This window comes from Pleuronectes platessa, chromosome 13 (assembly GCF_947347685.1).
Source record: "Pleuronectes platessa chromosome 13, fPlePla1.1, whole genome shotgun sequence".
Lineage (NCBI taxonomy): Eukaryota > Metazoa > Chordata > Actinopteri > Pleuronectiformes > Pleuronectidae > Pleuronectes > Pleuronectes platessa.
Window position 1 is genome coordinate 22,068,588 of NC_070638.1, and position 26,706 is coordinate 22,095,293.

A 26,706-nucleotide genomic window follows, 5' to 3' on the forward strand; every position below is an offset into this window, starting at 1 on the left:
GTGATTCTGGTGTGAATTGTTTGTCCAGTAACATGGAAAGACAGAGTTTGTTACTGATTCTTAATTGTTGTTGTTTTTTTAAGAACAGAACTGGTTTGTTGTTAAGACAGAGCTTAGCAACAAAGATGAGTTGTTATCTGACTTCACATAGGGGTGAGGTGACTTAGCTCACTGCTTCAGGCCATACACCTGTAAGATGGCTGAAGCTGGAAAATATTGCAAGCAGGAAAAAATGGGATGGAGGCATGGAGGGTTACCAAGTCACATCAAGTTTCTCACAAAACATATTTACCTGGAGTTAGAGTTGCACATTCATCCCTTAGGGCCGTTCCGGTCTTGTGAACATCTGGTATTTGCATTTGGTTATAATCCGCTTAAACGAGTAACTGTAATTTATTAGCTTAGCTGCTTGGTATCTATGCTGCCCTCTGCAGGACATCATTAATGAATCAGTTCAATCTCATTTATATGTAATATTCAGACACTGGACAAGAAAAATATGTGTTCTAAAAAATGGTCAAATCTTGCCACAACATGGTGGCCTTAATTTTATTGTTTCAGCTATTATTTTTTTCTTTTCCTTTATGCACCTTCCTTAGGGTTTTCATTGTGATGCATCTGTCCATGTATTGCATGATTTTCAAATTAATTAGTGTTCTTTCGCATGAGTCATAACTGCCTTTAAGTCTAGAACTGCTTTTTACTGCTTCATCTTGGCTTCAATATGTTGATTTAAAGGTTCATTCGAGGCACGGGTTTAAAATATAACCTTCCATCTTCTGTCTGTCACACCGCTCCATCTTCCCCTTAAACCTCTTCTGCCTGTTGGAGCAGGTTAACATATAGCTGTCACTGGCTGGATAAAAAAAAAAAAAGCAGGTTTAACAAACCATTTAAGGTTTGTCATGCTCAGCGTAGACATCTCCCCACTAGTTATACAGCACGCATGCTCCTTTTTAGCAACAGCCTTTTTCATATTCACAGTGACTCCTCGTTTCCTCCTCGTGCATCATTCAGACATCATCACATGGCCAATTACCATTAGATCAGCATCGAGGAGGAAGCTGCTGCTGTGTCTCCAAATGGTTATGTCCTGTTTTTAATGTATAATATTTAAAAAGCATCTTAAAACAAACTTTCCATCCGCAGTATTTAGGTTTAAATTGGTGGCGTTGGTGGGAAAAATACTACACACTTCAGTAACGTGACATTTGATCTGGTGTTTCTTGGTTGTGCATTTGTGCTCATTCGTTGTGTGCTGATATTTGATTGGCTCTTGCCTCAGACGCAGTGGATTTAAAAAGTCTGACTGTAGTTCTGCTCCAGCTTTCTGCCAAACGAATAGTCATCCATCTCATACAGTATATTAAACGTGTGTACACGTATTTGTTAATCCTGCCATTTGATTGGCCTTTAATTAGATCTCACATGTAATTGGTGTGGCTATTAATTATTTAATGTTATTCATACACCCACACGTTTGGCTAATGGACCTGATTGGTTTTGATACATGTAGCTTTATTCCATGCTGTCATACGATGAGCTTCCCCCTCTTGATTGGCTTTAACAGCCCACACACTCATCCCCCACCCCATCCATTTCACCATCCCCATATCCCCACCACTCCACCTGCTGTTCCACCCCGTTGTGTTGTGGCATGTGGTTTGCTGGAGGGTGTATTGACCAGGGGGTGGTTGTCTCCCCAGGTCTCCTCCACCCAGAACAACAAGACATCAGACCCCTGCACCCCTGTTGCCAAGGCCAGAGTAAGTCTCCACCATCAACACCCTCACACCTCACACGTAGTGTCTGACCTCTTCTCTGCATTCACCACGTACACAGCCCATTCTACATCCACAACTTTATTCTTCCCTGTTGGCAGAAAACTTCAATATACGTAAATAGGACTGTCAGTCAACACTGCAGTTTGGATTCTGTAAATAATGAATATCATAAACAAACGTTTTTGTTAAAAACAGACTTAAGGCATTGTTTCCATAGTCGCTATCTTCTCATAAACAACTTAAATAAGTGAAAATAATGCATTCAAGATTTTACAAAAAGAACTATACATTTTCAAAAGTAGAAAATTATCCCTTTGCCCAGCAGTGGTGCATTATAGTGTTGCACATTAATGTGCATTGTCTGAAAAAAATACATTTTGGTACTATCTATTATAACCTTTGCTGAACAGTTGCCACTGTGGCCACAAGCAGTGTTTACAGGATCCTTGGGCTTGGATTAATTATCATTTGTTTACTTAAAGGTTCAGTGTGTAGAATTTAGTGATATCTAGTGGTGAAGTTGCATGCTGCAGCTGAACACCCTCACCTCAACCTCCTCTTCCAAACATGACAGAGAACCTGTGGTAACCTTCAGTTTTCATAAAAACTCAAAAGGTGTTTAGTTAGTCCAGTCTGGGCTACTGTAAAAACATGGTGGCCTACATAGAGAGGACCCGCACCTGATGTAAATAGAAAGTATTTAAATAGAAAGGGCCCATTTTAGGGTAGCCTAAAGGAAACAACAGTTCATACAATTTAGATGAAACACACCAATGAAGACACTATGATCATTTGATATTCCATTTGTGCCAAAGATCCCTTTCACCTACATCTTACACACTGAACCTTTAACTGAGGGTATTGGCAAATAGCATTTTGTCCCATTTGTCACCTGTGGCTCTTCAATAATAAGATTATTTTTGTCAATGACTGATAGTAAATAATACATTTTATTTCTTGATACTGTTACAAAATATCAAAAACAGTTAAAAAAAAAAAACAATTATTAGCTGCCACAGGTTTGAAATCAGAAACAAAGACCTGATAAATTTTAGAAATAGAAGCATTACCGTTGTTGTATGCTTGTATTAAAAATAATGCGATCTGTTTCCCTAAATGATAAAATTCTCTGTCATGATACGGTTTTGAATGTGCCTATTTTAAGTTGTTGTGCATCAGTCTGTGTTTATCTGGGACACAGACACATATTACAGCAGACATACTGCCACTCCAGACACGACAGATACTAAAACTAATACAAAAACAATGTGAGAACCACCCAGGAAAAACACTGTCTGGATAAATATAAAAATTTCGAACATACAAGTTAAAAGACAAATTCAAACTCATTGGTCTTAAGCGCTAGTATTACACAAATTTCATCTAATTTACGTTTTATTTTTCATTCCATCTTAACATCTCCATATATTGTAAACCACATTCAACCAAACTACATCCGTTTTCACCAATATCATCTTCTATACTTCTGAATCCATCTTTCCACCTCATTGGGCACTGATGACCCATTTTACTCCTCGCACAAAATATAATTGACTGAAGAGCCAGCCATTGACGTCATTGTATAGAAAGTACACCCCATTTGCACCAGTCCATGTGCTCTTGCAAGTCACCACTGACACCACTGACCTCATAGCTCCTTCCGAAGTGCAACAATAACAAATAAAGCTGATATGGTTTAAAGATAGGACGACGCAGCAGGCAAGTACAAGATACCAAAACTACACACATGTAAATGCCGTTGCTGAAAGTGTGGAAAAATACAACAGGAGCTTTTTGTCTATTTCCTGTGCGTTAGTTGTAGATGTGTCCTCTGCAACTCAGAACGGTACACTCCCACAATGACATTACCGCAGTATGTGCACATCCATGGTGGTGAATGGTGTGCACACTACAGCAAAAGAGAAATTGCGTGGACAGACACAGACGGCATCCAGAGAAACAACTAACCAGAGAAACTGTGTGTGTCTGTGTCGTCTGCGTTTGGAAACTTTCAGTCATTGAAATGCAGTAACAAACCCCTGTTCTCCAGTTTCACTTAAGCTTCCCTTTCTTGTCTTGCTGTACTATGGGGAAAGCTAATAACTATTATTAGTATTATGATGGGGTAACATTATCTATTGCTAGTATGAGTCCTAATGGAAAATATAAAGGCCAACCTTGCACCAATCGCAGGTTTTTGAAATTAATTTGGATGTTTACAGTGTGACATTAGAAAGGGAACAATAAGAGATGAAGTCTTCAGCCCTATATACTGGTTCCTGCATTTTGTTTGTGTGTTTGTGTGTGTGTGTGTGTGTCTTTGTGTGTGTGTGTATGTGTGTTTGTGTTTGTGTGTGTGTGTGTGTGTGTGTGTTGCGCACACTCTCACATTAAGCATATAAGTGCTAACTGCTTTGTGAGTCATCCTTTGCTGGTGCTCCCTGCGTCATCATGCCACTTGTATCCAGGAGAGGGAGACTAAAATAAAAGACAGAGAGGACGGAGGCAGGTGTCTTAGGTCTGCTGCAGGGGATTTGACTGCAGAACTGGGGGCTGTGGGAATAAGGGGCCTGGAGTTCTAAGTGTTCTGATCCTTGCCAAACTCTGTGTGAAAGGTTTGACTATAGATTTTATATAAAGATGGACAACGCGTCATTTGCAGCCAGAGTCTGCGCAGTAGCAATCGGAGGATGGAGCCACAGTAGCGAGGTCGCACCGATACATGTGCTCGACTACTAATGAGTCAGTCTCAGCCGTCAATCATGACGTTTTGCCCAATCCATAATGCATTAAATTACTAATTAAAACTAAACTTAACAGAAAAAAGAAATACTTGGATGTACATCAGTGGTAAGAACTAACTTAAATGGTAGAAATGATTTTGAAGGGAACATTTTTTATGTCTACTTTGACTTTTTAGTTTGTCTCTTATCAAATCCACTAACATGGAAGAGGCTGCAGTCAGCTACCAGCTGGCGATTGAGATACTATGGCTTTTGTTTTGGGGAACTGTCATGTCTTCCATCTTTATGCAGTCTAAAAGTTTGGAACATCTGCAGTGGTCCTCTTGAACTGTACCTCAAAGTAACTGCCATTCGCCTGTATTAGTCGCTTGCAAAAGCTTCTGTTTACAACAGCATGTGTTAACGCAAAATCACTTTTTGTCAATGTTAAATTATGTTGCATGTGTTGTGCTGTGTCTTGTTTTACAGTGTTTGTCCTGTGCTTGTTCAGTTTAAGTTAAACCTGTAAATGGAAGCGCTCTGTTGTTATTCAGTCAGCATCCTCTTCATTTGGTAAACCATACTGATTCCTTTATTGTTATGTCCCATCAGCTGTGCCTTCATTTTAAACCACAATGTTTTGTTTTATTATTTATGAACTGATGAAATTACATACACTGCTTTCACTGAACTCATGAGCAGGAATTGCAATTTGATTTGAATCACAGAATTTCTTCCATATTTACAGTACAAGGCTGCTCTGTTTTCTGTTAACTTCAGCAGCCAGCTGATCTGCTCTTTCCTGCCGCTCATGACTTCCTTTCTTTCTTTCTTTCTTTCTCTCGTGCCTTCTTTCTTTCTCTCTTGCTTTCTTTCTTTCATTCTTTCCTTCTTTCTTTCTTGACTGTGTGTCTGCCTGCTTGTCTTTAGGTTCAGATAGTGCACAAAAAGTTGGACTTCAGCCATGTCACGTCTCGCTGTGGCTCCAAGGACAATATCAAACATGTCCCTGGAGGTGGCAATGTAAGTACTGCTGCAGCTGGAGGCAGGCCCTTGTTAGGATGGACACATGTCGTATTTTATTCAAATTTATCCTTGTTTTGAACGTTCTTTCTCAAAATTGCTTCCACCCAATTGGGCTGTATTTACACAGAACTTACTTCATCACATATTCACATGTTCTACTTGAAAAGTATTAATGAGGCTAATAAGACCATCAGTATAGACACTCTATCCTTATTTAAACAACAATGAGAAGATCTGATCATTACTGATAAGATCAAACCATAAATATAAAATCCATAAATCTTTTGCCAGCACACAAATCCAGAAAATCTCATTTCAGTATTATCTGCGGGGGAGACTATTGAAGTTCAACTTGAACGATGCACAAAGTCTAATCTTCCCATATCAGACATTGACGTGAAAAGGTTGTGATTTAAAAGTAACTAACAATCAGTGCATACTAATGAGCACATGATTGTCTCCCACTGTTTGCATATGGGATTGACTTCACTCGATGTCCCTCTGTCTACCCTTCCAGATGTTGTTCTTGTTTGCTCTATAAACACCTGCTGCACTATCACTGTGTCTTTGGCCTGCCCTCACATTCACCACTTTGCTGTCTCAGATTAATTCAACAAAATGCAAGACCTTAATCCTCTTCGGAGTGACCCGATTGGCTGGGTTAGTGTGTAAATAGTTACCAGGTAATAAGGTTTGCTCATGCTACAATATAAAAATGTATATTCCCCAGTGTTGGTCCAAAAGAAGCTGTCGTATCCACAGCTGAAAGTGGATTTACATACTCACAAATAATTTACATACTGTATACCTGCTACATACTGTGTGTGGGGCAACTCTAATTGGTGAGGCAATACAACGCAAATAAAAGGTATTAATTCTAGAGAAAAAGGGACCCAACTAAACTATCAAAAGAAGATAGTTACATGTTCTAAAGTAGCACCATTCTAGTCCCTTTCGTTGTGTTTCCTTCCACAGAGTATTAGGGCCACTTAAATGAAATAGATTTTTTGGAGTAGTAAATGTTTGGTAGCGGTTGACTTCAGAAATATTGGTGGATAAATCTCTGTGATGTTCAAGATGGTTAATCAAGATTTTGGATCGAGAAGAAGTGGGAATTCCAAATTTTTCTGTCTTTATTCTTGTGATATGGCTTGTTTCTCATTAAATTACAACTTTATTCCGGTAATATTATGATTTAACTTCAATAATCTTGTTCTTCAATGTGGCCCTAATACTCATAGGTCATAGCTACCTCAGTCTGAAATGTCCTCATGAACATTTGACTTCCTGGTCAAGAATTAAAATATTTACCTTTCTATAATAGATTTGGTTGTTTAATGTTTTAACTTGTCATCTAACCTCTAATGTTGCTAATATCAATCAGGTAATCAGACTTAATGATGGTTTGTTTGCATTTAAAAGTTTGCATCTCTGAGGGTCATGGTTGTTTTTAAGTCTTCTTGACTGTCATCAAAAAAATAAATCTGATTGACCTTACCGTGCCCTGTCAGGGAGGTCGGGGCGGATGTTCTTTTAGACTCCATTAGTGCCAGCAGCTGTCAGAGCACTTAGGAGCTCTCCCCATGATCCTGAGCTCACGCTCATGTGATGTGACGACGGCCTAACAGCTACCTGCTCCCGTCCTCCAATTTCAGCCTGCCCTGATTCCTCAGCATAAATGGTGCATCATTAACCAGCTGAACAAAACAAAGAGGCACCTTCACCAAGAATAGAACAGGTCAGACTAGGGAATCAAGCACCGAAGGTCATCCTCTCTTTAAATGCCCCAGCTGCATTATCATGGATGACAGGAAATTTCTTAACTATATACACTGTACATTGAAATATACATATATATATATATATATATAGTATTTATACATTGAAGTATATACAGAATACACTAGGAGTGTATACAGTATACACTAGGAGTGTATACAGTATACATTGAAATATATACAGTGTACTTTGAAATATATACAGTGTACAGTAGTACTATGTATATGTTGAAGTGTATACTGTATACATTAGGATCATATATGGTGTACATTTAATTATATACAGTATACAGCAGTAGTTTATATACATTTAAATAGACAGTGTGCAATAAAAATATATACAGTATACATCAAAGCATATACTTTAGGAAAAATTATTTTTACAGTAAACAGTAGTAGTGTGTATACATTGAAGTACATACAGTATGACTGTCATATACATTAAGAAAGTATAGTATGAAGTTGTAGTATATACATTTGTATACATTGAAGTATAAACAGTATGAATTAAAGTACATTTAGTATACATTGAAGTATATACAGAATGATTACTTGTATATACAGTAGTAGTATTGACAATATATGCTGTGCACGTACAAATTATAGTAGATTCATTGTACTATTCCGTTGAATGTGGACATTTTAATCTCTTCTTCTCTACAGGTACAGATCCTGAGTAAGAAGGTTGATGTGAGCAAGGTGACCTCCAAATTAGGCTCTAAGGACAACATCAAATACAAGCCAGGTTTGACTTAAATGTCTGTTCTCTTCTCCTCTGTTATCCTCCATTTAAACTCCATTTCCATTTCATTCTATTCTGTTATACTTTTTCATTCTAGGTGGTGGTGATGTGAAGATTGAGGCCCATAAGCCAAACATTAAGGCTAAGTCTAAGATTGGATCTCTGGATAACGTGGGGCCCGGCAACGGACAGACTAACGGACACAAGGTCAATCTTAAACCAAATACAGACAACAGGCTGGGAACGTCTGTGGTCCTGCCGAATCACTGTGCTTTAACTGACCTACATTACTAGATGGTGTGTTTGCATGAGAGTAGTAAGCTATAAAAAAACATAGTCTTCTTTGTGTGTGTCTGTGTCTAAATTTGCTACAGGAGGAGAAAGCAGAGGAGAAGACATCTTCCCCCCCAAGTGGCGCTCCAGCAACAGGACCAGCGGGCGTTGCCAAGGCAACAGCACCTGGAGGTGTTGCCAAGGAGAATGGGGCGAAGGAGCCCACACCTTCTCCTTTCGGGGGAGATGGACTGAGGGAGCCCCTTACCATGGACAAGCGTATCACTGAGACAAGTGAGTGGAAACACACGTGCACACACACAGCTGCTAACTTGCATATCTGTGATGCCATGAAGTCACTACTTTAATACAAATACTGTTTATATATACATAAATTTAAGGAAAAAGAAAAGAAAAAAAAAGTCTCAATAAATGTAACTGAATCCAAATTATTAATATCATAAGCAGTTATTGTTTTTTTCAGTTGCAATCATCACACCAACTTCAACGTATATTTACCTTGAATTTTAGATATTTTTTTATGGAGGCTGTTTTACAAACTGTGGATCTGAAGCATCATAGAGGATCCAGACACTAGAGTAACTATTTTGAGAGGAAACAATTAAAACTTAAAAGACAAGCAAATAGTCACCTGGATCAGGGATGGGTCATGAGGGACACACATTGACCACGCTGCTACCTCCCAGCCGCCAGTGGTCAAAGTCCGTCAAAAGAGCCACATGACCACATGAGAGCAAATCCGCTGAGCGATATTAGCAACTCTCTTCAAGTAACTGTTTGAGATGAACGTACATACAAATTTAATGACACGAAGAGGGAAAAGGCATGTTTATTGGTACCTGATATCTGCTACATGTCTGAGGGAGTGAGGTGGCCAAAGTAGCAGATGCTTTGCAACCAAATTAAATAATGACGGGCCCTACAGAGTGGAGATCAGGGGTTGTTAGGGGATACATTTATCTCAGGCACTACAGCTGGCCTCCAGACCCTCTGAGTTCAGAGAGACAGCTGACTTCTGCCACCTGAAGCAGTTGCCTAATTCAGCCCTAATTGATGGATGCGCTGTGGCGCTAATACAATCAAAAACATGTTTCATAATGGCAATGACAGCCTGTTAAAGACCATCTGGCTGGTTAAATCTCCTACCTGTCTCTGCATTACTTTCTCTTCTTTTATCACCTTCTTCTTTCTCCCTAATCCAGTTGGTTTCCTTCCACAGATTGAGTCCCAGTGACCTGTAGAGTTTGTTGGGACACGCATGGCCCTCGCCGACCTGCCAATCAACAGACCAACCAACCTACCACAGCGCAGTCACTTCCCTGTCGCCCCGGCCTTCATCTCGCCCACCACAGCACCAAACTGAACGATCGCCTCTCAGTGTTTCTCTGGGGTCTGCTTGCCAATCCTCGGGGTGACCTTTGGCCTCACCTGTAACAGAGAACAGCACTTGCTGTTTGTCTGTGTGGGATTCCACCAGCTTCTCCACTCATAAAACTCCCTGTAAGCACTTAGATGACCTCAACCCCTAAAGCCCCCCCCCCCAACGCAATAAAACCACTATCATAGCCAATGCTGTATTAACTTTATTGAGTATAGCCAGGTTTTTCATAGGATATTTCCATTTATGAGTCTAATTCTTGTTTAAACACTTGTACTTGTGGCCCAAACATCCTCACAACAGAGTATTGAGGCTTCACTCTGCTCCAGCTTTCACAATTCAAAACCACTTTTATCTTTCAATGTCCCCAGTCCTCATCCATTTAGCCCTAGATCACACTAACCCGCTGAGGGCTTGCTAGCAGCCAGCAGCAGGACAAAGACTGTCAAGTATGCTTTCAATCAACACATTCCAGCCTCCCAGGCAACCAGCAATTATTTCTAAATCTATATTATCTACAGCTCTGCACGATGTCTGATTATTGATCATTCAGATTTTCTCTGACATTACTTCTCTTGGTATCACTGCAACAGTTTATCTCTTAAGCATTTAGTATAAGAGTAGATTAAAGTAGATACGGAAATTGATATGAAGAAGGTCGGTGCAGAAGGTTTTAGGACGTCAGATAATTCCTGTTGTGTTTAAAAAAAAGCATTCATTGGCAGTACTTGCGAGGCACTTTAAAAGCTACAATAAGGTGAATGAGTTTGTGATAGTCATCAAGGAAGGTGGGCGTAAAGTTATATGGGGATCTCCTGTGCTTCTGGGTAGCCTTGGCTTGAAGGGGATTTGGCACTGAACACAGTTATTTGATACTGGAGCCAAATATTTTTCTAAGTTAAGAGGAGTTTGACCTTGAAGGAGTGAACCCTGATTCAAGCTGAGGGAGTAAGACTTTACAAGAGCAGCTAACAGTTGATTATTAGTGTTAGATCTTGCAAGCTGCTGCACCCTTAATTGAAGTAATGTGATAGCATTGATGCACAGTATTGTATGTAGCACTTTTCTTGTTGTAGACATTGTGAACCACTTCGCTGCAAGCTGCAGTTTGAAGTCCAGAAGACACCACAACTTAAAGTGGTGAGATGTTTTTGGCAAAATCACTTAACTTCAGCAGATAATCAGTGGTTAGTCTGTGGGCAAAGAAAAATCATGTAAATGTTTCATACTGAGTTTTACTTCAACCGGTGAATTCAAAATTATAAGTTTTCAAAATCTGTTTTTATTTAAGAATCCCCTCGCAGAGTATAAACTGACATAGGAGAGGTAATGCTTTGCAGACACTTGCGACAGAGCCCCTAGAACCAAGCTGTGGATGGGTTTACGTTTTGCCACTTCCTAGGGTGACATGGCTTCAATTCACAATATCTTGAATATCTGTTAGGGTTAACAGAGATACTATTTGGATATGTCAGCACTGCAGTACTCTTCAGTTTGAATTAATGAAAGTATTAAAAAAAGATAAAAAAGCACCTTAAATGTTATACAAAAATAGAACTGTGTCACTTACAACCCCCCAACTTTGAATAAGCTCATACATGAATATGCCACAAACCTAATTGGCCCTGAAACGTTTAGTCTTTTCAGTATGTCTGCTTCTGCCACAGTACAAGTAACCCTCTGTTCTCCCACACCATAATATTTTGATTCCAGCACTGTCTGATCTCTCTGACAGCGAGACAGAGACCAAACCTCCCTAGTATACTTCAGTCCCACTCATACACCTGAACAGAACTCCCCTATGAGGGGAGGGACCCCAGCAGTCACCCTAAGCTGTGTCTAGTATTTATAGCCCACATTTGGCTATGGACAGACAGACAGACGGACCGCACCGTCCTCTTGCGCATGTGGCACTTCCTGGTCATTCGGTCTATCCCAGTGGGATTATGTCACAAACACACACACACAAATAAGCACAGATCCATCCATGAAAGCACACACATGCTTGTTAGTGTGCACACACACACACACACACACACACACACACAAAGATAAAGCAGCACATATACACATATACAGTATGATACACAAACACAAGGCAGCACCCTAAAATACAAGCGGTATACTGCTCATAAAGACATTTCTCTGTTGTAAAATGAAACCAACTCTTTATTGTGTTTTGGTGGTCTATGCTGATATTGTTAAAACAATAATGAGCTGTGTCGGTGTGTCGTTCCTGCCTAGTCCTTGTCTGACATAGGCTCACCTCGTGCTGTCTCATTTATGTCTATTTCCTCCTCCAGTGTTCCATTCCAACATTGCTGAAAGCAATACAGTGATGTTAGCTGGGAACGCTTCCTGTTACCCGTTCATACATATGAGGGACAGACAGACAGACAATGACCAGAGGTTGACAGGATAGAAGAGCAGCGACATTGCTTGCAGGGAGAGCCGTCAGTTTAAGGGAATAATGTTACATTCATGGCAAGTCTAAAATTATCTTTGCAACTTTTACGTTATTTACTTATTTATTTATTAGGTACTCTGTAGTATCTAGTTTATTATCTAGTTGAACTTACTAAAACCTACTAGCCAATTTAGGTTACTACTGCACAGCAGTTTCTAGGAACCTGTTTCTCTGTAGCTTTTTAAAATGCTGTTTTTTATACACTAGTCAAGCCTTGTTTGTACTGATATGATAACACTGGAGTTACAATGGAAATGTTCAAAAAGAGCTATTGCAATTCTTAAATTATTCAACTTCACTGGACACAGCTCCAAAATGCCATGAATGCAGCAGTATTTCAGCGAGGCAAAGAAGGGCCTGCAAATACGGCAGCTGGCACCATCCACAGGTCTTTCTAATGAACAAGTCTTTCTCGGCAAATAGAGACCCACGTTTTAAATGATGAATAATTTAACATAGTAATAGCACACAAAATCGAATCAATGATTAACAAGAAATAAGCTCTAAGTTGTAGGGAATGTTATTTTTGCAGTTTCAACAATTGTTAAATGTCTTCAATGATATACCATGGAGAAAAGGGGGGACTCACATTTTTTTGTCTCGTTTTATTATTTTTAATAAATCACCTAGTTTGGGAATTTTCGATTCTATTAAAACAACACTGTGATGTGACTTTAATTTACAGAGCACAAGCGTTGTGATGTGTCACACCATTGATATAAATCGAAGAAGTGTCTTTAAGGAGAGGGCCCTGTCTATTCACTGTATTTCTATGCATTATGCACTATAGGCCGAGATGGTCTCCACTGAAACTATGAAGGATTGGTGACATGTTTGTGGTGTTTTGCCGTACCTGTCAGATGTGTTAAGTGTTGCTACTGCATCCATCCTGCAGAGAGTGTTGCTTAGCTTCTGGAACACTGATAGTCTGGCTCTGAGACCTAACAAAGGTTGGCTGAGAAACCTCACATCACCATCAAAGGAACTACTGTAGAGTAATACGCTGTTCTCATTTAAACTAGCTTTGATGGCCACACTATATTATTGTGTCTGGAATCGTACAGCTATCGAAACCATATGAGTAATGTACAGTTTCCCCTTTCAGCTCTAAAGTCCTGTCTACTTTGAACACACCCTTGATACACTGAAGCGATATTAAAGTTGCTCATATTTAATATTGTACTGTTGCTCCAAATCATCGTCATGAGATGCTTAAAAGTAAAGCATGATTTGTATCATATGTCAAAAAAAATGAATGGATCTTTCATCAGGAAAAGAAGAACATAGGTATGAACGCTCTTTGATAAGCGATAGCGGTGGTCTGTGTGTATAGAAGTAGGAAGAAGTTCTAGTCTTAGCGTGTGTTGGAAGCTCAGTGAAAAGCATCATATGATGGAATGAGTTCAAGTTGGGTGACACAATTGGGACCCTGTACTGTATCTTGGTCAGCTTCATGGGTTTTAGTGGTACTTTGGCTTTTTATGTTGTGCTGTTGGTATTGATGGTTCAACACTGAAATCTCCAGTCTGCCATCACGTTGTCCCTCTTAACATTGATATTGTTTCCATGAGGTTTGGGGAGCTATAGGCTACAAGAGGACTGGCATCAAGGCTACCTCTGCTACAGCATCATGAGTGTTATGGTTGAATTTCAGTCCTCTAGCATATGGTATGTTAAGTAATGTTAAAAGGCGATGATAGCAACTTGCAGCAACTTAATTTTAATGAGTTGCCTTTGAACCTATGAGGTCTCCTTCCTTGTGACATTGTATACACAGGAAGTGAGTGAAGCCAGATAGACAGCAGGTTTTGGGTGTTGGTGATGATAACGATTGTCATTCTGTTTTAAAATGTATGAATCTACTGGCCAAATTAAAAGAAGAATCAACATATATCCTACCTCCAAAATCTTATATCAGTTGGGCAATATTTCATAGTCTATGCTAAAGCAGCAACACATGGATCTATCCAATAGAAGCAAATGTTTGGTCACGAAACATCACTTTAGATAAGGGAGTTTAACACTAATTACACTAATTAAGTTAGGTATAAAGGTAATGTTGCATCTTTGTAGCTTGGATAAAAAGGAAAAAACAGATTCACTCAGATATCCATTCACAAAAATTTGATTCTACAGTTGAAATGCTGGAATACCACCTCACACTATTATGTCAACTGTCCCTTTTGTGTACAGAACATTGAGATTCAGACCACTTCACTTTTTTTAAACATTCTGTTGTTTTGCATCGTCATGCTAAAATCCTCGCCTGCTAGAATATTGAATACCTACAACATTATGCCGTATTGAATATAGTTTGATGAAATGACAAATTAATTTACATAATTTTAGCATAACGGCGTATCATATCAAAATGTCAAAATAAATAACTGAAGGGTTCTGAATACTTTCTGAATGCACTGTAGTTACAACCATTTTTTTAATCACTCCAGAAGTAACTCAAATAAATGAAAATCAAACAAAAAAAGAAACTTGTTGACTGATGAGCTTTAACATCTGTAAAACTGCTTATGTTAAGATTCATAATGGTATTATCATAAGATTGAAAGCATAATAAAAGGAAAAATATACTTTTTCTTTTTGTCAGTTTGCCCTTTTCCCCGCCAAGAAAGGGGCTGCTGATGTTTCAAGAATGTTTAAAAGAAAATGTATAAAAGACGCAAAAATTATGAAGTCATGTATGAGGTATGTCTCTGTTCTGTTTTGAAGCTACTGTAGGTCACAAATAGAAACGCTATTTTCTGGATTCAAATCAGTAGGAAGGGAGCCTGTGTGTGTCAAGTATGACGAAACGGTCACAAGAAGCACAGGTTTTCAGAATTGGTTGGAGAACTTCACTAAAACAGGGGTAAACTTGACTTTGAATGCTCCAGATGTCACACCTGACACACACTGGTCAGCCCTTTTTTCTGCCCCACCTCCACTTAGACTAACAGTAAAGAGACTTAGTCTTTTGGCATGTGGTAGAAAGTAATGGTCTGTGTTAGATAGCTCCTATGTAGACACCTTGACATACCTACCAACTGAGTGAATTAAGGGACGTTTGGAACCAAATGATCATTAAAAAATGTTTTGACTATTTTCTTTCTTAAAGGGGCAGACATGATTTTAATCTTGCCCTGTCTTTTAAAAGATTGAAAAGACAGCGCTTATCACTAGAAATCTAACTGTGACTTAATACAAAACTGTGTTGGTAGATATGTTATCCAACTGTGTCTCCCACCTACAGGGGCTTCACAGCACTGAAAAGTAGCTTTCTCTGTTTGCAACTTCCAGATAGACCAGTCACACCAACATTCCAGCTTAGGAGCGGGACATTCAATCTTTGTGTTTAAACTGCTTTGTAATGTCTAACTGTTGTATTTTGTTTACTTTTACGTTTTGTTTTTCTGTTCTTATTCAGCCACATGTTCAAATCTGCCATAAAAAAGCTGAGAGGAATCTGCAAAAACAATCTACTTTTCAGTCCTGTGGAGTGGATCCACTGTAGCGTGCTGTATTATACTGTAGGGCACAACACCATAACCAGAGCATGCATACATCAACAAACTGCTGGTTGTCAGAGGGATTTGTCCTATTAGATAGAGCTCATCTCCCCACGCAATTCTGAATATTTCGTATGAAAGGGGTGTTCCTTGTGATTAATTGTTAACCTGTGATGTGAATATTAATCATGAAATAAAAAGATAAGCAAAAGATCAGATAGTGTCTTGTAGTGTTAATTATTCTATTTTTCCCCACACGAGATTTACTGTTTCGTTGACACTCTACTTATTATTAGTATGTTATTATATATAGTATGTTATATAGTATGTCATATAGTATGTTAGTATGTTATTTTTCTATTTTGTAAGTATAGAAAAATAGGGTTAGGATAGATAAATCTAAACCCTAATCCTAACCCTAACCCTGGTGCATGTGACAATAAACTTTGATTTGATTTGATTTCATAACCTTGGTAGATTTCAGTCATTGCTGATTTAGATGCACATATGGTTATTGGTGGGCATTGGTTTGCAATCGTTTACAAAAAAATATACGTCAGCCAATAATTGGCCCCTTTTGCATTATTCTGTGAGCAAGATGTGATCTGATTTCATGTTGCAGATGACAAGTCTACGCAGGACACTTGGCTGATCCTAACTGTCCCATTACTCCCTGCACTATCTCAAATCTAAACTCACAGACTACCACAGTGTATCTTCTATTATTACACTTGTGTTACACCAGTTGAATGCTTGAAGTATGAAAGTCTCTTAAATCATGAAAGCAGTCACACAATGAGTTTTCTCTTCATTTTATTTTGAAAGAATTACAATACATTCCATGACTATTATATATGTCCAAAAGCTAATCCAGCAGTCAATTTTTTTTCCATTTATTTTAGCTGCTAACAGCACCTGTATCCTTCAATTGATGTGAATGATTTAAAACATTCAGCTCTTTCACCACATTTCTGCTGTGATGTTTAGTTTTGTGAGTCAGTTAAGTGACTCAGACCTTCTCCTACTTTAACTAATAAACACTCATCACTAGTGATCAGGATCTGATCAGTACATGAAGTAAGTTAGTGTTTGTTGGATTGGCACCAGAGTTTATGAGACAGCATTTAAACATCATGAGAAATTGCTCGTCGACATTTTGTGCTTAGTACAACACGAGACAGGGCGCTCACAGTCAGGACTCAGTGGTAAAGTGAGCGGAGCGACATGCAGACACCATCGATTAATAACAATCATCCCAATAAAAAATTTAACAAATGAACGTGAACTAGTTCATTTTCATCTGCATGAATTGAATTTTGAACTAGTTCATTTTAAGTGTAAACCCCTAAAGCCTAACCCTAAACTAACCCTAACACTGAGGAGCAGCTTAGGGGGATAAAGGGAAAAGGACAGAGCAACAGGACAGGGGATGGAGGAGGGTTAGGGGTTCAGAGTTCCGCAAGACTTTTTTTTCCCTGGTTCTATTGAAGAACTGGAGGAGTCATCTCAGCAAAGATCGCTTCTTTGCTCTCTACCACCTTTATCATCTCTTCAAGGATCCTCATTTTTCCCATCATTTCCTCGACACACTCTTCATTATCCTCGTCCATGGCCTCCAGAGCTTGATTAATGGTGTTGAGAGACTCCTCAAGTGTGGACATTTTCAACTGCCACTGGAATCTCTCCTTCTTTCCTCCTTCCTGTACCTGCAGCAGAGCTGCCTCTAGCCTGTACGTTTCCTGACTATGATTAGCCAGGATTTGGGACTTTTCCTGCTCCCATAGGCATCTTGAAATTTCGAGTTGGTCCTGGGCTTGGACCAGTGAGGTTTTAATTTTGGATGTTTCCTCAATCTCTCTGGCCAGGCATGTCTCTGCCTCCATTGCTTTCTCTCTTTCAGTGTGGAAAGCTCTCTCACAGTCTCTGAGCTTTTAGTAAGCATTCGACTCAAGCATCCTCTGTTCTGAAAGTCGCATCCCTATGTTCCTTTTAATTCCACAAATACGAGTTATTTCTTGCTTAACATTCTGTGCCCTTCCAATGAGGTCATAGTTTTCTTGTACCAGAAAGTGGATCCTCATGTCCTTCTCATACAGGAGCCGATTCATCTCTTGCTCAGGTATAAAGAGGTTGTGCGTTGTCAAATTAATCCCCTTTCCACATACAGACTGAGGCACATATGCAGACACAAGTGCAGTTGCCTCTGTCTGTGCAGAAAGGTCTTCAGCTGTCCCAGCAGACTGTGTTCCTGTGGACTGAGAAGTCGATGCCTCTACCTGTTGAGATGGAGACTGAGACACTTTTGCTTCTTCCTCCATCCCCAGGACAGTCTGGTCTTCAGTTGTCTCTGCTGACTCTTTCCTCAGGACAGTCTGGTCCTCAATTGTCCCTGCTGACTCTTTCCTCAGGACAGTTTGGTCTTCAGTTGTCTCTGCTGGCTCCATCCGCAGGACAGATATGTCTGTTGCCTTTGTTTCCTGACATGCCGCAAATGGAAGACAATGCACAACTTCCTTTTTTTTATTTAGTGGAGACTGCTCTTTCCTTTTCACTTCAGGTCTAAGGAGTGGAAATCCAATTACAACATTGGCCGAAATGTTCAGAGACCTCTTTTGAGATTTAGCTTTCTTCTGAATCTTCTTTGTCTCACTTCTGTCCTGGTTGGAGATCCCTTTATGTAGTCTTGGGATATTCATTTCATCCAGCTTCAGCAAGGATTTAACTTCTTCTTGGAGATGTATTGTCTTCTGTGGGTTGACAGTTGGTGGCTCTGCAAAACAAGCTTTGGTCTTTTTCCACTCTTTACCTTTTTTTCTTGCATGGAAGGCTTACTTGGACAAGGGAAGAAGTCCTTTGCTTGGGGTCACTTTATTCCTATTCATACTGAGATTTCTACTCATCCATCTTCACAACAATGTGACTCATTTGATGTATGATAAATACGATGGGGGAAATTATTATGGAAGATTATAAACCCTAATGTCATTGCATATCAAAGGCATAAAGAATAATGCCATCAAACAAATCACCAGGGAGTGGTGTCCTTTAGATCAAAGTCAAAGGATGGAACTTTGATAAAAAAATATATTATTGATTGTTGCCACCTGTCAATTTACCAGACAAAGAATAAATTTAGTTTAAAAATGTGTTTTATTTAGAAGACATTATACCACTACTTGAAACAATGCAACAGATTACCAAATGGAATCTCTTTAATGTGAATGTGGACATCAGTAACATTATAGCATTCAGTTTTAAGGGGTTGGTGATTAAAGGCTTTGTTTTTTTTGCTGCATTTGTTAGATTGGCATAGATTTCCAAAAATTAGTTTACAGAGCCTGATAAAGTTATTTGACACACACACCGCGAAAGAAGCCACAAAAAATACCAAAACACTTCTGAATATCAGGCTTTGGGTACCGCTCGCACTTGGTCACGATTCGGATGTAAACAGAGAAAACTAAAGTTATTTTGAAGAATTTTGGCAAAAGGGGGGCTTTTCAACTCTTGCAGGCAGTCTGATATTCCGCCAATAACAACGGTCTTTGTGCAGAGTCAGAGGAAAAATCGACTAATCCAACACTAGTATTGCATTGTCGAAGATGTAGGGAATCCAAGATTTTGCCGGAACACAATGGCGAAAGTGACGCTGGGATGCTTGAATCAGATAAATTTTGATGAAATTAAGCAAAATCACCGGAGAAAACTTTTGAAAATCAGTATGATGGCACTAAGATTATGGTATGATGGCGCATGAGGGCCCTGACGATGACAGTTAAGGAGCTATGTAATTCTTTTAATAAAGACATCAGTCCTAACTTGTCCCTTCCCCATCATTATGTGTGCAGCTGGGATCTGATTTCATGTTGAAGATGAAAAGTCTGTTAACAGTAGCACAGAGAGAAAATAATTGGTTGCCTGGCTGAGAAAATGGAGATGTGTGGCCTGTTGACTGCACCTCTTTTTTTAACAGCTCACTGAGGTTGCTCCTGACTGTTCCATTTCTCCCTGCAATATTTCAAACTTATCCCTTGTCAGAAAATGCCAGAAAAAAACGTTGCCTTGTTTTGTAGACATGTATCATAGAACAATGCAAATGTTAATTGTAGTGAACCCCAGCCCGACGATTGTGAAGCTTAATGATGTTTCCAGAGGCGTTTATTGATATTAAACCGTTAGCCTTATTTTTTCTAACATGAATTGAGTCTCTTCTCCTTCACAACCAATCAAAGAGCAATGGAACATATAAAACACAAATGAGCTCTTGCAAGTATAAACATAAATTAATTAGGGCCCGAGCACCGAATGGTGAGAGGCCCTATTGAAATTGTAGGCATTATTAGGGCCCGAGCACCGAATGGTGAGAGGCCCTATTGAATCTGTAAGGATTTTTATTATTATTATTATTATTATTATTATTATTATTATTATTATTATTATTATTTCCCTTTGGGGGGCTTTTTCAGGGTCTAGACATGCTCAAAAAGTTATGAAACTTTGCAGGAAATTCAAGGTCTGCGGATATTTTAGTATTCTGGAGTAATTGGAATTGGGCGTGGCAAAATGGCTCTACAGCGCCCCCTGGAACCAGCCCCTAGGTTTCCACATAACGGATTTTCATCAAAATCTGGATATAGGTGTATCGTGACCAGTCATGAAAAAAAGTCTCATGGAGCATTATGAAAAACGCAACAGGAAGTCCGCCATTTTGCTTTTAGTGGCCATTTTGGCAATATCCCACATTTTTACTTTTACGTACTTGTCCCAGGGCTTTCATCAGATCAACTTCAAATTCAGATGAGTGTCATCACAACAAGATGGAGATAAAAAATGATTGAGGGATTTTTTTTTTATCACACCGTGTGACCGTGGCATGGCGTTAAAAATTGGTTACACGCCATCAAAACACGGGCATCTGTATCTCGGACATACATGTTCCAATCAAGTCCAAACTAGACATGTAAGACAATAGTCCCCGCCTGATGACATCTATGCATAAATGATGACTTAAAACCGCAGCGCCCCCTGGTGGCAACAGGAAATGTCTTGTTTTTTGCTTGTCTTACACTTGGATGAATTTCTCCTCATCCACTGACCTCAACCATGTCAAACTGTATCAAATGGGTCCCAAGACATTGACAATGAAGACATAAGATTACCGTGACTTTTCGTCAAACGCCATATGAATGGCGTGGCATTAAAGTTCATCAACTCGCCGTGAAACACGAAATTGCTGTAACTTCAGTGTTCATGATTCTATCTCTCTCAAACTACATGTGTGTAACAACAGCCCCCCCCTGAAGATATTCATATGGTTTTAAGAAATGGGCGTGGCAAAAAAACTGACCAGCGCCCCCTATAGGGCAACCCCGGCACTACGATGGCCGACATTTATACAAATCTATCGGGACATGTGTCGTTTCATAACAAACAAAAAAATATCTTGGATAGGTATGCTTGACCAAACAGGGAGGCCGCCATTTTGGATTAAGTGGCCATTTTTTTTCCATATTCCACATTTTTACTTGATGCACTTGTCCCAGGGCTTTCATCAGATTAACTTCAAATTAAGATCAGTGCCATCACAACAAGATGGAGATAAAAAGTGATTAAGAGATTGACCTTTCGTCACACCGTGTGACCGTGGCGTGGCGTCTTGAGTTTGATTAAACGCCATCAAAACACGAGGTTCTGTATCTCGGACATACATTGTCCAATCGAGTCCAAACTAGACATGTAAGACAAGGGTGCCATCCTGATGACATCTACACAGAAATTATGACTTGAAATTACAGCGCCCCCTGGTGGCTACAGGAAGTGACATGTTTTATACTTTGATGAACTGCTCCTGGCTGATTTACAATATACAGCTCAAATCAGATCAGTCAAGTCATTAGATCATGGTCAGAATTGTGACGTTTCCTCAAACCGTGTAAACATTGATGTGCGGCGAAGGATTTTCCTTCGCCAAAGGACACGATGTTATCATAACTCCACTGTGCATTGTCCTATCACTACCAAACTTCTGTCACATGATAAGAGTACAAGCCTGAACAGCTCTATGTGTCAATATTTCCTCAGTGTCATAGCGCCACCTACTGATTATCCATGAAACAGGAAGTACTTTGTTAATCCACACTGCCTTATCCAACCGGCTCCAAACTTCTGACCTATGATCACAATCCTGATCTGAACAGCTCCATATATAAACATTAGTTCAGGGTCATAGCGCCACCTACTGATCAGTGTGAAAATTACATTGTGGTAAAATTTTCCAATTGACACGAAACTGCTCACGCTACATCAGAGCGGCTACTTGAACAGATCTATAAGTCTGTGTGTAATAATAGTGATGGCGCCACCTACTGGCAAACCTACTGCCGCAGAGCGCAAAACGCATGCAACGTGGAGAAGTGCATGCTCGATCGATGATGTGCGCTTGGTCATCGATCGCTCTCTCCACCGACCGCAACAGGCTTCAACGTGCGGGTGCTCGGGCCCGCAAGTGCTACAACGTAGCCCTAGTTAGGGCCCGAGCACCGAATGGTGAGAGGCCCTATTGAAATTGTAGGCATTATTCTTATTATTATTATTCTTATTATTCTCCGAACAATGAATTGGCTTTTTGAGGGCTTCAACGTGCTCAAAAAGTTTTTAAACTTTCCAGTAAATTAGAGAGTGGTGAAAATTTACGTAATCTGGAGTATTTGGAAATGGGCGTGGCAAAACGGCTCAACAGCGCCCCCTGGAACCAGCCCTTAGGTTTTCACATAAGCGATTTTCAACAAAATCTAGACACTGGTGTAACGTGAATAATCATAGAAAAAAGTCTCTTGGAGCATTATGAAAAACGCAACAGGAAGCCCGCCATTTTGGATTATGTGGCCATTTTGGCCAAATTCCACATTTTTAGTTTAATGTACTTGTCGTAGAGCTTTCATCAGATCAACTTAAAAATTAGACGCGTGTCATCACAACAAGATTGAGAAAAAAAATGATCAACGGAATTTTTTTCCGTCACTTCGTGTGACCGTGGCGTGTCGTCAAAGTTTGGTTCCACGCCATCAAAACACGAGCATCTGTATCTCGAACATACATGGTCCAATCAAGTCCAAACTAGACATGTAAGAGAAGAGTCCCGGCCTGATGACATCTACACAGAAATAATGACTTAAAATCACAGCGCCCCCTGGTGGCACCAGGAAATGTCTTGTTTTTTGCTTGTCTTACACTTGGATGTATTCCTCCTCATCCACTGACCTCAACCATGTCAAACTGTATCAAATGGGTCTCAAGACATTGATAATGAAGGCATAAGATAACTGTGCCTTTTCGTCAAACGCCATATTAATGGCGTGGCATCAAAGTTCATCAACTCGCCGCGAAACACGAAATTGCTCTAACTTCAGTGTTCATTGCTCTATCTCACTCAAACTAAATGTGTGCAACAACATCCCCCCCCTGAAGATTTTCATATGGTTTTAAGGAATGGGCGTGGCAAAATAACTGACTAGCGCCCCCTAACGGGCAGCCCCGGCACTACGATTGGCCGACATGTACAAAAATCGATTTGGGCATGTGTCTTTTCATAACAAACAAATAAGTCTCTTGGATAGATATGCTAGACTAAACAGGAAGCCCGCCATTTTGGATTTAGTGGCCATTTTAGCCCTATTCCACATTTTTACTTTGATTTACTTGTCGTAGAGCTTTCATCAGATAAACTTCAAATTCAGATGAGTGTCATCACAACAAGATTGAGATAAAAACTGATTAAGGGATTTCTTTCCCTTCACACCGTGTGACCGTGGCATGGGGTTAAAGTTTGGTTACACGCCATCAAAACACGAGCATCTGTATCTCGAACATACATGGTCCAATCAAGTCCAAACTAGACATGTAAGACAAGAGTTTCGGCCTGATGACATCTACACAGAAATTATGACTTGAAATCACAGCGCCCCCTGGTGGCAACATGAATTGACATGTTTTATTCTTTGATGAACTGCTCCTGGCTGCTTTAAGATATACAGCTCAAATGAGCTCAGTCAAGTCATTGAATCAAGGTCAGAATTGTGACATTTCCTCAAACCATTTAAACATTGAGGTGCGGCGAAGGATCATCCTTCGCCAAAGGACACGATGTTTTCATAAGTCCACTGTGCATTGTCCTATCACTACCAAACTTCTGTCACATGATAAGAGTACAAGCCTGAACAGCTCTATGTGTCAATATTTCCTCAGTGTCATAGCGCCACCTACTGATTATCCATGAAACAGGAAGTACTTTGTTAATCCACACTGCCTTATCCAACCGGCTCCAAACTTCTGACCTATGATCACAATCCTGATCTGAACAGCTCCATATATAAACATTAGTTCACGGTCATAGCGCCACCTACTGATCAGTGTGAAAATTACATTGTGGTAAAATTTTCCAATTGACACGAAACTGCTCACGCTACATCAGAGCGGCTACTTGAACAGATCTATAAGTCTGTGTGTAATAATAGTGATGGCGCCACCTACTGGCAAACCTACTGCCGCAGAGCGCAAAACGCATGCAACGTGGAGAAGTGCATGCTCGATCGATGATGTGCGCTTGGTCATCGATCGCTCTCTCCACCGACCGCAACAGGCTTCAACGTGCGGGTGCTCGGGCCCGCAAGTGCTACAACGTAGCCCTAGTTCTTATTATTATTAGGGCCCGAGCACCGAATGGTGAGAGGCCCTATTGAAATTGTAGGCATTATTCTTCTTATTATTATTCTTATTATTCTCCGAACAATGAATTGGCTTTTTGAGGGCTTCAACGTGCTCAAAAAGTTTTTAAACTTTCCAGTAAATTAGAGAGTGGTGAAAATTTACGTATTCTGGAGTATTTGGAAATGGGCGTGGCAAAATGGCTCAACAGCGCCCCCTGGAACCAGCCCCTAGGTTTCCACATAAGCGATTTTCACCAAAATCGAGACACAGGTGTATCGTGACTAATCATAGAAAAAAGCCTATTGGAGCATTATGAAAAACGCAACAGGAAGCCCGCCATTTTGGATTTAGTGGCCATTTTGGCCAAATTCCACATTTTTAGTTTAATGTACTTGTCGTAGAGCTTTCATCAGATCAACTTAAAAATTAGACGCGTGTCATCACAACAAGATTGAGAAAAAAAATGATCAACGGAATTTTTTTCCGTCACTTCGTGTGACCGTGGCGTGTCGTCAAAGTTTGGTTCCACGCCATCAAAACACGAGCATCTGTATCTCGAACATACATGGTCCAATCAAGTCCAAACTAGACATGTAAGAGAAGAGTCCCGGCCTGATGACATCTACACAGAAATAATGACTTAAAATCACAGCGCCCCCTGGTGGCACCAGGAAATGTCTTGTTTTTTGCTTGTCTTACACTTGGATGTATTCCTCCTCATCCACTGACCTCAACCATGTCAAACTGTATCAAATGGGTCTCAAGACATTGATAATGAAGGCATAAGATAACTGTGCCTTTTCGTCAAACGCCATATTAATGGCGTTGCATCAAAGTTCATCAACTCGCCGCGAAACACGAAATTGCTCTAACTTCAGTGTTCATGGTTCTATCTCACTCAAACTACATGTGTGCAACAACATCCCCCCCCTGAAGATTTTCATATGGTTTTAAGGAATGGGCGTGTCAAAATAACTGACTAGCGCCCCCTAACGGGCAGCCCCGGCACTAAGATTGGCCGACATGTACTTATTATTATTTCCCTTTGGGGGGCTTTTTCAGGGTCTAGACATGCTCAAAAAGTTATGAAACTTTGCAGGAAATTCAAGGTCTGCGGATATTTTAGTATTCTGGAGTAATTGGAATTGGGCGTGGCAAAATGGCTCTACAGCGCCCCCTGGAACCAGCCCCTAGGTTTCCACATAACGGATTTTCATCAAAATCTGGATATAGGTGTATCGTGACCAGTCATGAAAAAAAGTCTCATGGAGCATTATGAAAAACGCAACAGGAAGTCCGCCATTTTGCTTTTAGTGGCCATTTTGGCAATATCCCACATTTTTACTTTTACGTACTTGTCCCAGGGCTTTCATCAGATCAACTTCAAATTCAGATGAGTGTCATCACAACAAGATGGAGATAAAAAATGATTGAGGGATTTTTTTTTTATCACACCGTGTGACCGTGGCATGGCGTTAAAAATTGGTTACACGCCATCAAAACACGGGCATCTGTATCTCGGACATACATGTTCCAATCAAGTCCAAACTAGACATGTAAGACAATAGTCCCCGCCTGATGACATCTATGCATAAATGATGACTTAAAACCGCAGCGCCCCCTGGTGGCAACAGGAAATGTCTTGTTTTTTGCTTGTCTTACACTTGGAGGAATTTCTCCTCATCCACTGACCTCAACCATGTCAAACTGTATCAAATGGGTCCCAAGACATTGACAATGAAGACATAAGATTACCGTGACTTTTCGTCAAACGCCATATGAATGGCGTGGCATTAAAGTTCATCAACTCGCCGTGAAACACGAAATTGCTGTAACTTCAGTGTTCATGATTCTATCTCTCTCAAACTACATGTGTGTAACAACAGCCCCCCCCTGAAGATATTCATATGGTTTTAAGAAATGGGCGTGGCAAAAAAACTGACCAGCGCCCCCTATAGGGCAACCCCGGCACTACGATGGCCGACATTTATACAAATCTATCGGGACATGTGTCGTTTCATAACAAACAAAAAAATATCTTGGATAGGTATGCTTGACCAAACAGGGAGGCCGCCATTTTGGATTAAGTGGCCATTTTTTTTCCATATTCCACATTTTTACTTGATGCACTTGTCCCAGGGCTTTCATCAGATTAACTTCAAATTAAGATCAGTGCCATCACAACAAGATGGAGATAAAAAGTGATTAAGAGATTGACCTTTCGTCACACCGTGTGACCGTGGCGTGGCGTCTTGAGTTTGATTAAACGCCATCAAAACACGAGGTTCTGTATCTCGGACATACA

At 40.0% G+C, this 26,706-nt stretch overlaps 1 protein-coding gene across 1 annotated transcript in view; it reads left to right on the forward strand.

Moving 5' to 3' along the window:
* map4l (microtubule associated protein 4 like) overlaps window positions 1-9,710 on the forward strand; it is a 69,414-nt gene extending 59,704 nt beyond the window's left edge. The window contains exons 10-15 of the mRNA XM_053438931.1: window positions 1,707-1,766; window positions 5,438-5,530; window positions 7,975-8,056; window positions 8,151-8,260; window positions 8,428-8,620; window positions 9,589-9,710. Coding sequence (XP_053294906.1) covers window positions 1,707-1,766; window positions 5,438-5,530; window positions 7,975-8,056; window positions 8,151-8,260; window positions 8,428-8,620; window positions 9,589-9,710 — 660 coding nt within the window. The remainder of the gene's footprint in view (window positions 1-1,706; window positions 1,767-5,437; window positions 5,531-7,974; window positions 8,057-8,150; window positions 8,261-8,427; window positions 8,621-9,588) is intronic.
* Window positions 9,711-26,706: the final 16,996 nt, after the last annotated feature.